Source organism: Seriola dumerili, unplaced genomic scaffold, assembly GCF_002260705.1.
Source record: "Seriola dumerili isolate Sdu_G_001 unplaced genomic scaffold, Sdu_1.0 BDQW01000814.1, whole genome shotgun sequence".
Classification (NCBI taxonomy): domain Eukaryota; kingdom Metazoa; phylum Chordata; class Actinopteri; order Carangiformes; family Carangidae; genus Seriola; species Seriola dumerili.
This window is the reverse complement of record NW_019175069.1, coordinates 187,701-202,523: the sequence shown is the minus strand read 5'-3', so window position 1 is coordinate 202,523 and position 14,823 is coordinate 187,701. Positions and strand designations below refer to the sequence as shown.

Here is a 14,823-nt window from a genome sequence, read left to right as displayed (position 1 = left end):
TCCTTCTCTGTCTATTCAACATATATATAGAACGCGACTGGCATTGAACACTGCTTCGCGCTCCTCGAATAACTGCAAATAAACATAGTAACAAAGTAGCTCTCACCATGGTAGCCCTGAGACCCTGAGAGGAGGGGAAGTGTAAAGGCCCAACTGAATGTTTCCTCTTGGAGCAGATTTAATGTGAGCCAATCAATCAGTGCCTTTTGCTTTGTTGTGGTTTTGGGTACTGGCATGGTTGAAGCTGCTATTGTGCGCCTATTCATAGACTCCCACTCATATTTGACTGAGCATGCTGCCTCCCAGTGGGAGGTACTGCAAAAACACTCTCCTCCCCTGCCTAGTGCTTGAATCAGGTTATCTGGAGGTCTTGAAAAGGCATAAAAAGCATTGAGTTCAGTTCCTCAGAAAAAAAAAGCCCACAGAAGGTATTAGAAGTCCTAAATATTTTCTCTTGCCTGCTGAGAAGCTATAACGATAGTTATATAATGTTTTTTGTATCCAATTGTGGGCTTGTTGGAGACATTATAAACTGAAACTGGGATTGGGGTTTTTGCTTTTTTTTGAGTTTTAATCAGCGCTATCAGATATGTAACAATCACTGTTGATTGGAAGCTCATTGGCTTATAATGGACAAGTGTCAATTTTAGCAAAATCTTAATTAACTTGATATGGATGAAATTATCGATTCATTTATGTTGCTTATTTGGATCTATGTTGAATTAATTTGATTAATTATATTGAGGTATTAATGTTATATACTGCTGGTTGTTAAGTTCCAGATATTAATGTGCATACTGGTTGCATTATATTTAGTTGGCCAGTGAAATAAACTGCCTGTATAGAGTGCATATATTATAATGGGTGCCCGGAATAATTTGGAGGAAGTGGGAGCTCTTATTGTAAGAATCAAGATGTGATGTTGATGACGTTATACATGAAACATGGAGATCTCCAATAAAGTAGTTATCGAGTAACTTCCAAAGGTTGTCTTCTTGTCAAGTGAACTGCTGAAAAAATGTGATATAATAATAATTCTTGGCCATATCATCCCTACTATTTTTCCATCATATTTTCATAATGTGTTTGGCACAATAGTAAAACTGGTATTAAACTGCATTCTGTGTGGTATTAAAAAGGTCTTTTTAAAAGTCTTAAATTCAACTAACCGTGCAGAGACCCTGTTATGGAGTTTACTTCTGGCACAAATCAAATTGTTTGGCCTTAAAATAAATGATTTACACTTGGCACATATCTAAATGCAGCTAAGTGGAGTGCTGCTTTATCATGACTGAGTTAATAAGAGTCAGGTGGGATGTTGCTGCAGGTCATGACAATTGTCACTAATGCCCACTGTGAAGGTGGTTGTAATAGACAAAAATTGTTGAGAAATTCGATTTTGAGGCTCTGTGATTGTGCGTGTGTGTACAGGCGCCTGGATAAAGAGCAGTTGGGGTCATGTGCAGATGGAGGGCAACCAGCTCAGTTGACCTACATTGCTCCTCAGCTGGGATTACTGGGTGGCCGCCATGTCCCCACTACACTCAGGTGAGATACTACTTTGATAGTGATTGTTTATACTTCGTTTACTTAAATGGCACGTCAGATATTGCGCTCACAACGACACAAACTGTATGTACATATTCTTGGAGAAAGCTGTAGATAGTTTTCCTCACCTCTTGTCCTTCCAACAGGTCCAGTGGTTGCGAAGATATCAGCACATACCACACTGTGTTTCTGTTGGCCATACTGGGAGCATGGCTCTCATCCTGCTCTGCCTGCTCTGCCTCCTGTTGTACTACTGCAGGTTTGTTGAAACGATTTGACTGTCTTAAGATGCAACTTATTTTTAGGCAGAGCTTCCACACTTACCTCCACATTGAGGAAATGGACTATTTTGACAGTGTCAGGACTATACCATAATATGAGTCAGTTCTTATGACTAGTTATGTGGAAATTGTAAATGTACCTAGGCTTTATTTTAGGCTTCATACTGTATGTTTCTTCTTGATAGTGTCCAATGAAGAACCGTGCAACTGCACAGGAAAAGTCACACATTAGCAGCAGTATCTGTTCTATGAATAACTAGAGCAGAGTATTGCTCTTATACAACATTAGCTAAAACAAAGATAGACACATGAGTTTGTTTTGATTATTTTTGATTTTTGATTGATTTCGTTCTTGCTAAGCGGACCGCCTTTCGCATCATTCCATGGTCCAGTATCATATCTGAAAATATCCTGTCCTATTGTCAGCATTTAGCTCGTGCGTAACCTACAGAGAGATCATCTAGCCCCATCTCTGATACTGTTGTCTGCTTAGTAACATTAACATGATGAACAGGTTTAAAGGGTTCATATCTTCCTCTGCCATAGGCTCATTCTTTTCATGCATTATCAGTTCTTCAGTTTTTGATATCGATACCAAATAGATCAATGTCTCCCTGGAAATAAAAGTTGTCTGTAGCAGGTCATGCTATGTCTCAGTTGCAGCACAAATGGTGTAACGCAGATTTTGGGTTACCTATATGTAAAGAAAGCAGACTAGTACTTTACGTCAGGTACCAGTTCTATACTGCAAATATAAGTGCTCAAGGAAGGAGTTGTCACCCAGTCTTAGTGGTTGAATCCAAACAAAATTTTAAACAGGTTTTGTTAGTTTTTAAAATGTGTTTTTATCCGATGGAAGTCTCAAAGTCCACACTGTCTAACTGATTGATTATACCTCTTGCTTATGTGTGTCCTGTGCCAGGGTGCTTGTATGAGAGCCTAGCCGAGTGTCTCACCAAGTGGTACGCACAATTGTCTCCGGCTACACTAAAGGTTTGACTGTAACTCCTTATGTCCTTAGGGAAGAGGAGGCGGGCGAGCAACAACACCTACACACCAAGTGGTCGCACTGTCCTATTTCAATCACTACCTTCCTGAAAAAGAACACTGAGTGCTGTACCTGAGACACTGTACACGCTAGCTTCTACAATATCTAGTAAGATCATGACAATGCAATGGGGTGTGTGTGTTGTGTGCGGGTGCGGTGTGGTGAGCGCACGGCACTCGAGGAATAAAAGAACAATTACAGCCAGCTAAAAGTAAGCCATATATTAGGTCATGAGACATAAAAACAATGAGACAAAGCTGTCTGCACCAACCAACACCATTGAGTCTCCAGTAGTCTTATAACGAGCCAAATAACAGAAGCACAAATGCTATGTGACTCCTGATTTAAGATGAGTTCTAAAGACGCATGGGTACAAGCCTCAGAGGTAGTGTGCTAATAATGGTCATTATTTTTGCAAATCAGCAATAGTCACCATGATCTCCTCAATCCTGATAGACCGAGCAGAGTGGAGTTTCTTGATCAGAGCCATCAGCGCAATACTTCATTTTAGACATCAAAGTGTAGACAACAAAGCAAGAGGAATCTAAAGACTGTACATGCATATTTTAGGACTTTGCTCCATGGACTACTGTAATGAACTGATCTTGGAACAGTGTCTGCATTTTCATTTGGTCATTGGACATATTTGGGCTTTAATGGTTTACTTTGCCTGTTACTATAGAGCTCGATCTGGCATCCTATACTCTACTTTCTCATGGTTTGAATGATTCAGGAGCACACTTTGCTTCCTCAGCTCCTTTTTGACATAACATTTTCATTAATACATCTGTGATTCAGGATAAGCTCACTGTGTTAATGCAAAGGAAATTGGGCAATAGTTCTTTGATTATACAATATTCCAGAGGGGTCTCTTCACTGTGTCCTCATGCTACAGTAAATGTTCTCGAGAAGACGGGGTGAGGAGGCCTCAAATGAGTTAATTTCTGAAATTTTATCTACAACAACAAAAAAAAAAACCCCTACTGCATACCTTTTCTAGTTAATAGTCACATAAAGGTTGGATTTGTCTTGGTTTACTCTCTGCCCACTGAGTCATTTTAAATGGATGCTGCACTGGTACATTCATTAATAAAACCATCATAAATACATTTTTAGAAAGCCTTACCTATTCAGTAAAAGATGCTGTCTTACAAAACTCCTGAACTGCGCTCACAAATGCTCTCACAGAAATAGACAGAACACCGTTGATGAAGACGCTGGCCCCCCACCACCACCACCTCCCCACCTCCCCTACCCCCACCTCCCCCGAGTTGGTGGTTGAAATCAGGCCAACTCAGCATGTCAGAGATTGGGCAGAGGAAGGAAAAGAATGGGAGGAGGGAGGAATGAGCCCTGCACTCTTGTTGCTGATAGTGAATTGTGTCCCAGAACTCGCTTGAAACAATGGACACTGACAGCTCATGTGAAATTCGTTCCCACAGATAGTTTTATATTGTGTGTGTGTGTGTGTGGCGTGTTGGGTGCGCGTGTTGTGTGGTTTGTGTGTGAGAGAGAGAGAGTACTGATATGCGCTGCAGCATGAAGGAAAACACAAATGGAAGTCATGGAGCAAAGGCAGGAGCAGGAAGAACCAAGGATCTGTGTCCACCACACACAGGAAAGTGTTGTTTATGCTGTGTGCGTTGTGTAAGACAGGGTGTGGTATTTTTCAGGTGCAGGGGAGATGGGACTGAGGCCTGTCCGAGCTTGCAAAGGATTGCCCAATCACAACCGGGGATGGGGGGCCCCTCACCTGAGGCCCGGAAAGGGCTTTTGTCATTGACCCTTGTTCATGACTGAAATAGAGGTCAATGAGGGAGCCTGCGCTAATGCAGGATCCAAACACGATACCAGTGCAAATCTCATGCTGGATCCCCTTCAAAGGAGTTGAGAGAATGCAAATGTTCAAACTGGATCAACAACCAAAGTGAACAAGAAGCCCATATTCAGCCAAGACTATCACACCGATCTGTGCAAAACAATTGCACATTCGTGTGGTCTGTGGTCGTGTGTTGGCTTTGTCTGTGTCTGTTGTGTGTGCGAGAGAGAGAGACTGTTGTTATTTGTCTTCGTCTGTTTGGATAAGAGATAAAAAAATGATCTTCACTCGCATTCGGAGACAACATTTTCCTAGGCCACTTATAAGTCGAGTTGTATCGTGAGGGTTATTTTTCTTGCCCATGGTGTGAATAGCTGAATGTCCTCCAGGAGGCAGCTTCATAACAAAGGATCAACTTTTCCTGTGGGCCTGCATGTAAGAGCTCTCAGCAAGACCTCTTCTGTGAGACAGAGAGTCTCTCCCTTTCTCAGCTGTCCTCTCTCTCTCTCTCTCCTCTCTCTCTCTTTCTCTTTCTCTCTCTCTCTTTCTCTTTCTCTTTCTCTCTCTCTCTTCTCTTTCTCTCTCTGTTCCCCCTTAAACCAGCAGTTTACCACAAATTGCTTGGTAAAACGGCGTAAGGTTAGGCGTTGTTGGCAACTGAAATTGTCTCACAGGCAGCATGATGAGTTTTTACTCTTTTACACCTGTTACAGAAGGAAATTGTCTATTTTCGAGGCATGATTTGTCTGCTTCCTCGATTGGCTTTCTCATTTCCTTACCTATCTGCTTGAATGTCACATCCTCCAGCAATTCTTTGTCCTGTTTGCAGAGAGAGAGAGAGAGAGGGGAGAGAAAGAGAGAAGTGAGTGAGGCTGAGCCCCCAAATTTCCTCTAGTTCTGCTTGTTGTCTGTCACCTGCAGCTGATTTAAAATTAGAGAAAAAGATTGACTCTAGTTCAGGGTCAGTGCCAAAAGTGTTAAGAAGGACCAAAGGCGTAGTAGCTAGAGGAAATAGACCAGGACCTAAACTATAGCTGCTCAATCGGGTGGGTCATCTTTACTGCCACAGTCCCGGTTCTCTGACTCCAGCTAAGGGGACTGGAATGGAATCACGAGCATACTCATTAGGCTCAAATCTGGGATAAGTATGGTGAGAGTGCGAGCGCGAGCGAGGGCCCGGAGAACAGTATTTTGAGAATAAAATCAGTACTAGACCGTGTCACATCTATGTGTACTCCCACCCCTTAAATGACAGGTATGTTTCTTGTGTGTTTATTCACTTGCATATTTAAAAATGGTTTACGAGTTGCTTTTGTTGACATTCTATGAGGTAGTCCAATTTGGCCACCCACACCACACAATCACCGTATTTGAAATAGTGAAGAAAACTCTTATGCGTCACGTGGTATGCGCTCAATAACGTGAGCCTATTCTAGCTTGTCGGTGCAAGGATGAAAATTAGGTCTCTCCATTATTTTTGCTAAATTAGCTTTGAAGCATACAAATTGCTTTTTTGGAATTAGTTTCTATGCTTTCTATGACATTGTTCCTATAATTATTATTTGGCTTGCTTGTTAATTTATTGCAATAATGCTAGTGCAAGGTGCTGGTGTTGTCTTTCTATGAGTCCGGTAGGCCAAATGATCCTCTGGTCTATTTAAATCTTGCTCTCTTTAATATATATAAGAAAAATACATAAAGCCTCACCTTTTAATCTTCTCCTTCTGAGCTTTCGGTGCAAGTGAAACCTCTTAGTAGATGCGAGTGAGTAAAAGCCGTCCTTGTCCAAAGACACAAAACAAACTACTAGCCAGAAACCAGAAAGCCCATAAAGTCAACTCATTTATGCTTTTTAAGTTTATAGAAAACCCTCACTATATCCTCTTTGTAATACACGAACCTAACAGGCCATTTAGATGTGTCACTTCCTACCCCACTTTAGGCTCTCTCTCCTATCCCGAGCACGTGTTCTCATGTTAGAAATTACGGCCTAAATTAAACAACAGTATCTTACTAATAAATATCGCGAGGTGTGCCGAGTGTTTATACAGAATCCCACTTCTCACTGTCACGCGACCCCATCCCACAGCAACCACTCGGCTATTTCCTCCTTTGACATGTGGCGTTATTAATCTTAGAACTCTCCCTAATCCCCACTAACCTGGTTTGCCAAACTATTTAAATAAACATGAATAATCTTCAACACTACTACAACATAGACGGGTTATTCATTTCTTATAAAACTTATCTCAACAAGCGACTGCAAATGGAACCGTTAGTTCCCTTCTTTCGCTCCTGAAGTGGCCCCATGAATAATATTCACCACAGACTCATAAAATTATTGTTCCTCTTCATTAAACCAATGTGAAGCAAATCCAACTTAGAGCAAATCTTTTTCAGCCTGGGCGCTCATTAAACATTATTTTGATGGTCGAAGAGTCTGATAAGGCGGCTAAGCTCGCGCTCGGTTTGTGAAGTGTTGGAGAGGAACCGAGAGTTTATACAGCAACTGCTTATTATGTTATGTTGTTATCTGAAATGTCTTCCATAGTGAGTATTGCCGTGTGTATAAGAGAAGAGAATATTGGAAAAAAAATTGTTCTATCAGGAAACAACTATCTCATGCTGTTCCTCTTAGTTTTAGGTGTCATTAGAGTCGATTCTGTTCTTCGTTTATCCTTAAGCTCTTTTCTCGCTCCACACGCACCCACTTAATCACGGTCACATGGACCTCTTCATAACCAACAGGCAAAGGCCAGACAGGTCAAAGAGACTTTAGTCAAGTCTGCTGCTGTGACTTGTGTCACCACTACACTTCAGAATCTATTTCCCCTTTACCCCGCTCGTTGCCAGACCATGCCTGTGAAATGTATATTTTCATAATGATTGCGGACTTTGTGTGTTTTTTAATGTTTTAACTTGAGTCTGATCGTTCATGTGTTTCTCTATATGAAAATCAAAGAAATCTGCCCCCTGTTTATGGCCCAGTATATACTTTTCTTAAGAAAAGAGTCCAATATTTCCATTAACTTTGTATCCACAGTGCACATTTATTTATATCTTTTTGCATGGCGGCTAGTGAGCCATAAAAGCATATCTCTTTACCCTAGTCATTGAGCTGTCAGGAATCTGCATCGATCTTCAAGAGGAAACGAAACAAGAAGGAGAGGACACTCAAAGAAGAAAGACAAATGTAAAAGAGATGGTTAGGAGAAAAAACAAGGAAACAAGAGCAGACATATGGGAGGAATGGAGGGAGAGATAAGGGAAAAGGCACGAGAAACAAGAGGCAGAGAGAAATGAGAGAAGCTGTGTGACTCAGCACCTCTCTCTCTCTCTCTCTCTCTCACACACACACACACACGCACACACACACACACACACACACACACACACACACACACACACACACACACACACACACACACACACACACACACACACACACACACAGAGGCCTGTGCCCAGCCCTGCCTGGATTCACCCTGGTTCTCTCCGAGTTGTTCCCACAGGGGACTCCTCTCTCTGTGATTGACCTGTTTAATCAAGATATTTAATGGCTCTGTTCCCACGCTTCCATACAGTACACGGCTGAGAGACTGGCAACTGCTCAGACACAATGCAAACATTTATAATGTCAATGCAGTTTGCAATTAACTTCTGCTTCTCGCCCATTCATGCAAAGTCAACACAGCTGACAGCAGGTCTGTTTTTGTTCAGCTTTCGTAATTCACAGATATTAGTTGGGTCTTTCCTTATTTGCATCATCACACTCCTCTCAGGATGAGGGTGTTTCTGTTTATGAATAACACACATACACACACAAACAGATGAACTTGATCTGTCTGTATGTGACATCATTTTATCTCATGCTCCCTTGATGTCTAACAATACATGAGAGGTTGTCAGTTATACAAGAGAAACAGGTTTTTGTATGTATGTGTGGGTGTGTGTGTGTGTGTGTGTGTGTGTGTGTGTGTGTGTGCGCGCGTCTTGTCCATGTGCGCACACTGTAAACAAAACTGGCTTCATCGTGAGGGAGCTTTTATTAGCCTAAAGTATTCTTCCAAAAGGCACCAGACAGATTTCAAAGTTCTTTGTCTGAGAGTGTTTTTTATCCTCAGTTTAACTCACACGCGCGCACACATGCATTTCACACACTTAACCACTCAGTGAAGAAACTCAATCAGGAGCCGGGCCTTTCTGTTGTCTTACTTATTTGGTGGGTTGCTAAGGAACACGAGATGTAGCCCGGAGAGGGGTCCGGGGATGGCTTCTGTTGTGGAAATACTGGCTGCTACAGGCTGTGTGTAGGCTACAAGTGTGCAAGTGTGCAAGTGTGCAAGTGTGTGTGTGAGTGTGTGTGTGTGTGTGTGTGTGTGTGTGTGTGTGTGTTCTTTGAGCTTTTATCAAAGCCCTTTTTATAAGCTCTGGATGTTGATACTTTGGGCACTTTAAACTGAGCCCTGAAATCCTTAAAACCGTCACAAGAGCAATGGATGGTCCAGATTTTAAACACTGATTGGCCCAATAAAATTTTCCTTTCTTACCAGGAATATTTTAAGGGTAGATTTAGAGAAGTGGTGGTCTCATAAAATATGTTAGGGATAAAACATGTTTAATGTAGAAGACATTTATGCCTGTGACAAGTGGCCTGTTGTTCTTGTTGATGTTCATGTAGTCTGACTCAACATGTGGACTGCAGGGGTAGGCCTACATGCACTCAGCAGCAATTGTGTTCTGCTTCTTACAGCTTTCCCTTCTAGTTGACACCAAAATATTTAGAACAATTTTCATGGAAAAAAGGGATTTCCTTGTATATTTTTCAAATGACAGGAGGATATGTTCAAACATAATATTATCTATCTGTCTGTTTGCCAAGGTCTCTATAAGTCTTGGGCCACACAAACAGTTGCACAACAGCTGGTGCACATAGTGAAGCGCTTAGCAGCTAAAAATCTGGATATTTCCCTCAGGAGTTGAAAGCGACCAAAATCAGAGCTGAAAGAAGAGTGAACACTGGACACAAACCCACTCCTAATGAATGCTGCGTTGTATGCTAACGTTTCCATATTCGTATTTTCCGGATATATAAATAAGCAACTGTTTGCCATATAAACTTAAACTATTGCTGCCCATAAGCATCCAAACAAATCACTTATTGCAGAGTTTGACAAATAATTAAACCATTTATTGATTACCAAAATAGCTGCACATTTTTCTGTTGAACTACAAGGCGATTAATTGACTAATCTCTTCCGCTCTAGATCAAACAATCCAGTACATTTTGTTTCAACAGAAGAATTTTAATAGGTCCTAACAGACCTTCCTCCTGCATCAGCACAGCACAAATGCAATGTAGAGAAACAGTAGATCTGGAAATGTGAGACTAATGTACACAGAGAGGGATGTTTTCTAGTGCAGACACATCTGACTCAGCTGATGATCTAATCACTGTCTTTCAGCATGGCCTGTCCAAGAAGAGCTGGGCGTGTCACAGTGTGGGATGTCTGACAACACAGATCTAAGACAGCTGAAATAAATCTTTGGGTCAGGAGAGTTGAGGGGTCTCTACTGTAGGAGCCAGCATCACAGAGCTTTTTGCTCTTGTTCAAGATTTAACTGAGCTCGAGAAGATTATGCATCCATGGTCCAATCTCGTGATCTGAAGCAGTACTTCTGTTTTGATTTGCTGATTAATGTGGCGCCGTATGTTGGTCATGTTTTTTTTTTATGACCTTATGAATAAATTCATTCATTTCTCTGAGCACAGAGCATTGTGACCTGGCTGGACTGGGTGAATGTGCACTATTCTGAAAATTTCACAAATCGTTTACCTTGGAAGTAGGCCTCATTTGCGTACAAGTAAATAAATTACTGCATGGCACTTTGATAACAGTCTGGGTTATTCTCCAGAGAGATCAGTGGAAGAGATACAAGAACAGATATGTAGAAGAGGAAGCTGCTTATGCCTAGAAAGTCAGAAAAGCTCTTGTTTTTTTTCAGCACATACCCAAGCGCGGGTCAAATCTCCAAGCAGGGATGTGATCATTTTCCTTCAGGCCGCTGTCAGCCGGCAGTGGAACGGACACCGTGATTGGCTCATTCACCTGCAGCTCTGCACCGTCGCTGGCCAATAGATGAACAGAGATGGCTGCTACAGGAGTCAACTCAAACTTCTTCTCAGTGCCTGTGAGAGAAGCAGGAGAGTGTAAGAGGGAAACATGCAGCAAAGAGGAAAGGCAGTGGGAGTAAGGTGCACAGGAGGGGGAGCAGGGAAAGGAGCGGGCAGCAGGGGGTGGGGAGTAACATAAAACAGCATAGATAAAGGCGAGTTGTCAGGGGAAAGACAGACAAGAAAGAAAACACTGAGACAGGAAAGAAGGAAACAGGGTGGTGAGTGAAAAAACTGAGTGACTAAGGTTGGAAAGTGTCACAAAGCACAAGTATGCTTGTGTTGCCCGGAGGGCAGAGATACGTGCTGTGGGGAGGGGGAGCTTTTGAGGGGTATTCAACCTGAAGGAGGAAGAAGGACACACAAAATCATATGACACACACATACACAGAAACACACACCACACACACACACACACACACACCAAGACGAGGATGCCTGAAAGCGTGCGGACACGGGGCTTGTGTTATAACGAGAGCACACACACAGGGGTTATTGTGTTTCAGGAGGTCAGATAGAGAGGCCTCTCCGGGGTAGTGTCTCTCTGATGTACCACTGCTTCTACTCTTCACTCCCCACCCCCTCCCAGCAGCCTTCTCCCCTGTCATCTGTGCCCCGATTCTCTTTAGCCCTCTTTCTACTATGATGTCTTAAAACTCCTATGCGCTGTTACCATTCGTAAGTTCAAGCCTTACCTGTGCCGTTGCCGCCGAGGACCTGCAGGTGGGGAAAGTGCTGGATGTGTGAGGGCGAGCTGGCAACGGTGAGCAGAGCAGTCAGGTTGGCATAGGAAGTGTTGGAAGGGAGACTCAGAGCTCTGCGCTGGAAATGAACACTGGGCTGTCGTCTGAAACCTTGTGGAGTAACAGACATACAGATGTCAAAAACCATTACATCTTGAATACTTATCCTGTGTTGTTAGATTTTCAGTATTGAAACGATTTCAAATTATTATTTAAAGATTTTTTCTTTAATGACACAAACAAAGATGACATGAACAAAGGTTACTCACTAAAATCAAACTGGGAATGTGTGATTGCTTTGCATCTTTGACTGCAATGCCATGACAATGAACCTAATTGTCTCTCAATTTTTAAGATCACCCTGGTGGCCTAGGTGTTAGGGCGCCGACCATGAATCATGACGCCCCGGATTCAAAACAAGCCGGGAACCTCTGTTGCGTGTCGTTTGCTGTCTCTCTGTCCACTTGTTTCCTGTCATCTCTCTACTGACAGCTCTATAACAAAAGGCATAAAATTCCCCATATACATTATCTTACGATGTGTATATATGTTAAAAATAATTTTGGAAAGTTTGTTCTGTGGGTTGTAAATAACACCAACATTAGTTATGTATTTTAACCATTTTCTGCACAAGATATTCAAGAATGTAATCTTCATTTGTGATCGAGTTATCACTTCTCTTGTGAATCTTTGTTCTGTGTTGCTGATTATACATTGGTCAGACATGTTCTTATAAAATGTGTATAGATTTTTTCTTTATTAATAACAAAGCTGAGGCAGATCTCTTAAGTGCATCTTAAAGTATTAGGCTGAAGTCAAAAATTTTTGGGCAAATCCCAGAAACTCCACTGTAAACACCCACAAGAACAACAAATGTGTCTTATTCTGTGGCTAAAATACATATGTGCATTTTTCAGTATGTAAAATGTACATATTACAGTTGTAAAGCAAACTTTACAAACAATAAATATTGTAAATACATAAAACAAATTCAACTTTCTAGTTCATTTTTCCTATTAAACCCAATAGAGAAATCTGAACTTAAAATCCAAAAAATTCTCGACATAACAGACCATGTTGCACGCTGATGTTTGTTTCAAGATGTTTAACAAGGTAATTTTCTACTCCTCGTCTTTGCCTTATGCCTATTTATAAATTCATCCATCAAATTGGTCTTAATGGAGGTTACTCTGGATCGATACACTAAAGACAATGCCTCCTTCAACTTTTTCTCTCAGCCAGTGTGAAGCCTCTTTCTGCTATTTTGCCCTGCAATTAATTGTTTCTTCGTCATTTCTCCCCGTCACTGCATCCATCCAGTCTCTGCCTGCCATTAACGAATTATGGATGTGCAATAAACAGTAAAAACTACATGTGGCTGAACTCAGCAAGGTGAAGTCATTGTGGTTCGACTGTGCCGAGCGCACATTCCTGAGCAGTGAGACACAGATCCAGCTGTATACGAGTGTTCACTGTGTTTGTGTTTCTAGTTGTACTCGACATGATTTTTGGCTCTGCAGTATGAGTGCATCTTTTAACTTTCATGTTTCTGTCTAGAAGCTTATTCTTGAAATTCAGGTGTAAATGTAATTTCCATTCTGTGGCTCTGTTTTTGTGAAAGGAAACGACCCTGTTTCTGTTCTTTGTGTGTTCGCTTCCTCAACTCTTCTTGTCTTTTTTCCCTCCACTTTTCTTTCACCTCATCTGTTCCTCCTTCTGTTGGACACTGCTCTGCCCATCCCCCTTTCTCCCTCTCTCCCCTATTCTCTCCAACTACTCCACCCACAACCCCACTTCCCAGTACCTACTGCATCATCCTCCTCCTCCTCCTCCTTTTCCTCCCCCTCTTTTATTCTTTTTCCTAGTGCCACACGCCAAGGTTTATCACTCCCCTGGGCACCCAAGTTCACGACATCATGACAAACAGTGTGTGTCGGACAGAGGGCAGAAATAATGCTCCACTCAGGCACGTGCTATAGTCAGTGTGTACTCAAGAGGTTTAACATGTTAATGGTGTCTGTATATTTATGTGTGTTGTGTCTCTGATGTTTTTTTTAGTCAGACAACACAGCTGACACATTAAATTACTCCCTTGTCAGTCACAGACACACAAAAGACCCAGCAGACAAAAAGACTAAATTGATTTTGCCTGAGTGAGAAAAGCCTATCTAATATAATTACAGGCACCTTAACAAAGAGGCTGACTAACAAAGACAGATTTGTGATTTATATTTGTGTATGCGTGGACGGAGGAGGGTGGATTTGATTATCTAATCTATGAGATCTTACTTGACAATAGGTAATTTAATGTATAGGTGGGGCTAATTAGCTTAGGGTTTTAGTAAAAACAAATGAATGAACATGAATTTCTCAGTGTTCAAAACAGGTAAAAATCTGACTTTAACAAGACTTAGAGTCTCAAGCCATGCAAACTAACATGTAACATGTCAGGCAGATAAAATGTTTGCCATCTTAGTTTAGCGTGTTGACATCCTAACATTTCTGAATTTACACTGAATACAAAGCCCAGCTGAGGGTGTCAATATTTTTCTTTGGACATTTTTGCCTTTATTGTGATAGAGACAGGAAGGTTGAGGAGAGAGAGAGGGGATGACATGCAGCAAAGGGCCGCAGGTCAGCTCTGAACCCATGGCCACTGCGGTTAGCACTAGACTATGTGGTACGCGCTCTACCAGGTGAGCAGCCGGGGTGCCACAGGTTGTCTATATTTATGTGAGTACTGTACTTGAATGCAAGCCAGAAACCAAATGACGTTGCCATCCCTAGAGCCATGCCATTAACATGGCAAAAAGTAAATAATACAGAACCAGGGATGAAGTTTTTATTACACATTTTGCTGCACAAATACACTGTAGTTTGGAGGGAGTGTTTGTAAGTCTATTTTCACTTACAAACACAGAAATGTAGAATACGCATTGCCATGTTCTTCCCATTGTTGTCTTCACTGTCTATTTCCTAAAGCATGCTCTGAGCAGTCCTCTTTACAAGAAGGCCTAGTTAACTGTAATCACAGTGAACAATGTCTTCTTGCAGCTAGTAGCTTTTGGATGAATGAAAACACGAAGTATAATGAAAATTTGTGAAAACAGGCCTTTTCACAGCACACATGTTGACTTGTTACAATAGAAAAAAAGCAAAGGTGTAACTAATAACATTAACAGTGCAAGTGTCCCAGTAAGACATGATGC

The 14,823-nt window shown here is 41.7% G+C and overlaps 1 protein-coding gene across 3 annotated transcripts in view; it reads right to left on the bottom strand.

Moving 5' to 3' along the window:
* Positions 1–14,823, bottom strand: part of fam171a1 (family with sequence similarity 171 member A1) — a 31,393-nt gene that overhangs the window by 8,731 nt on the left and 7,839 nt on the right. For 2 of the 3 annotated variants that reach the window (XM_022766182.1, XM_022766183.1), the window contains 2 exons: positions 11,567–11,725; positions 10,710–10,886 (listed from right to left, as the gene is read on the bottom strand). In XM_022766182.1, the coding sequence (XP_022621903.1) occupies positions 10,710–10,886; positions 11,567–11,725 (336 nt within the window). The remainder of the gene's footprint in view (positions 1–10,709; positions 10,887–11,566; positions 11,726–14,823) is intronic. The other variant, XM_022766184.1, reaches the window with a different exon arrangement.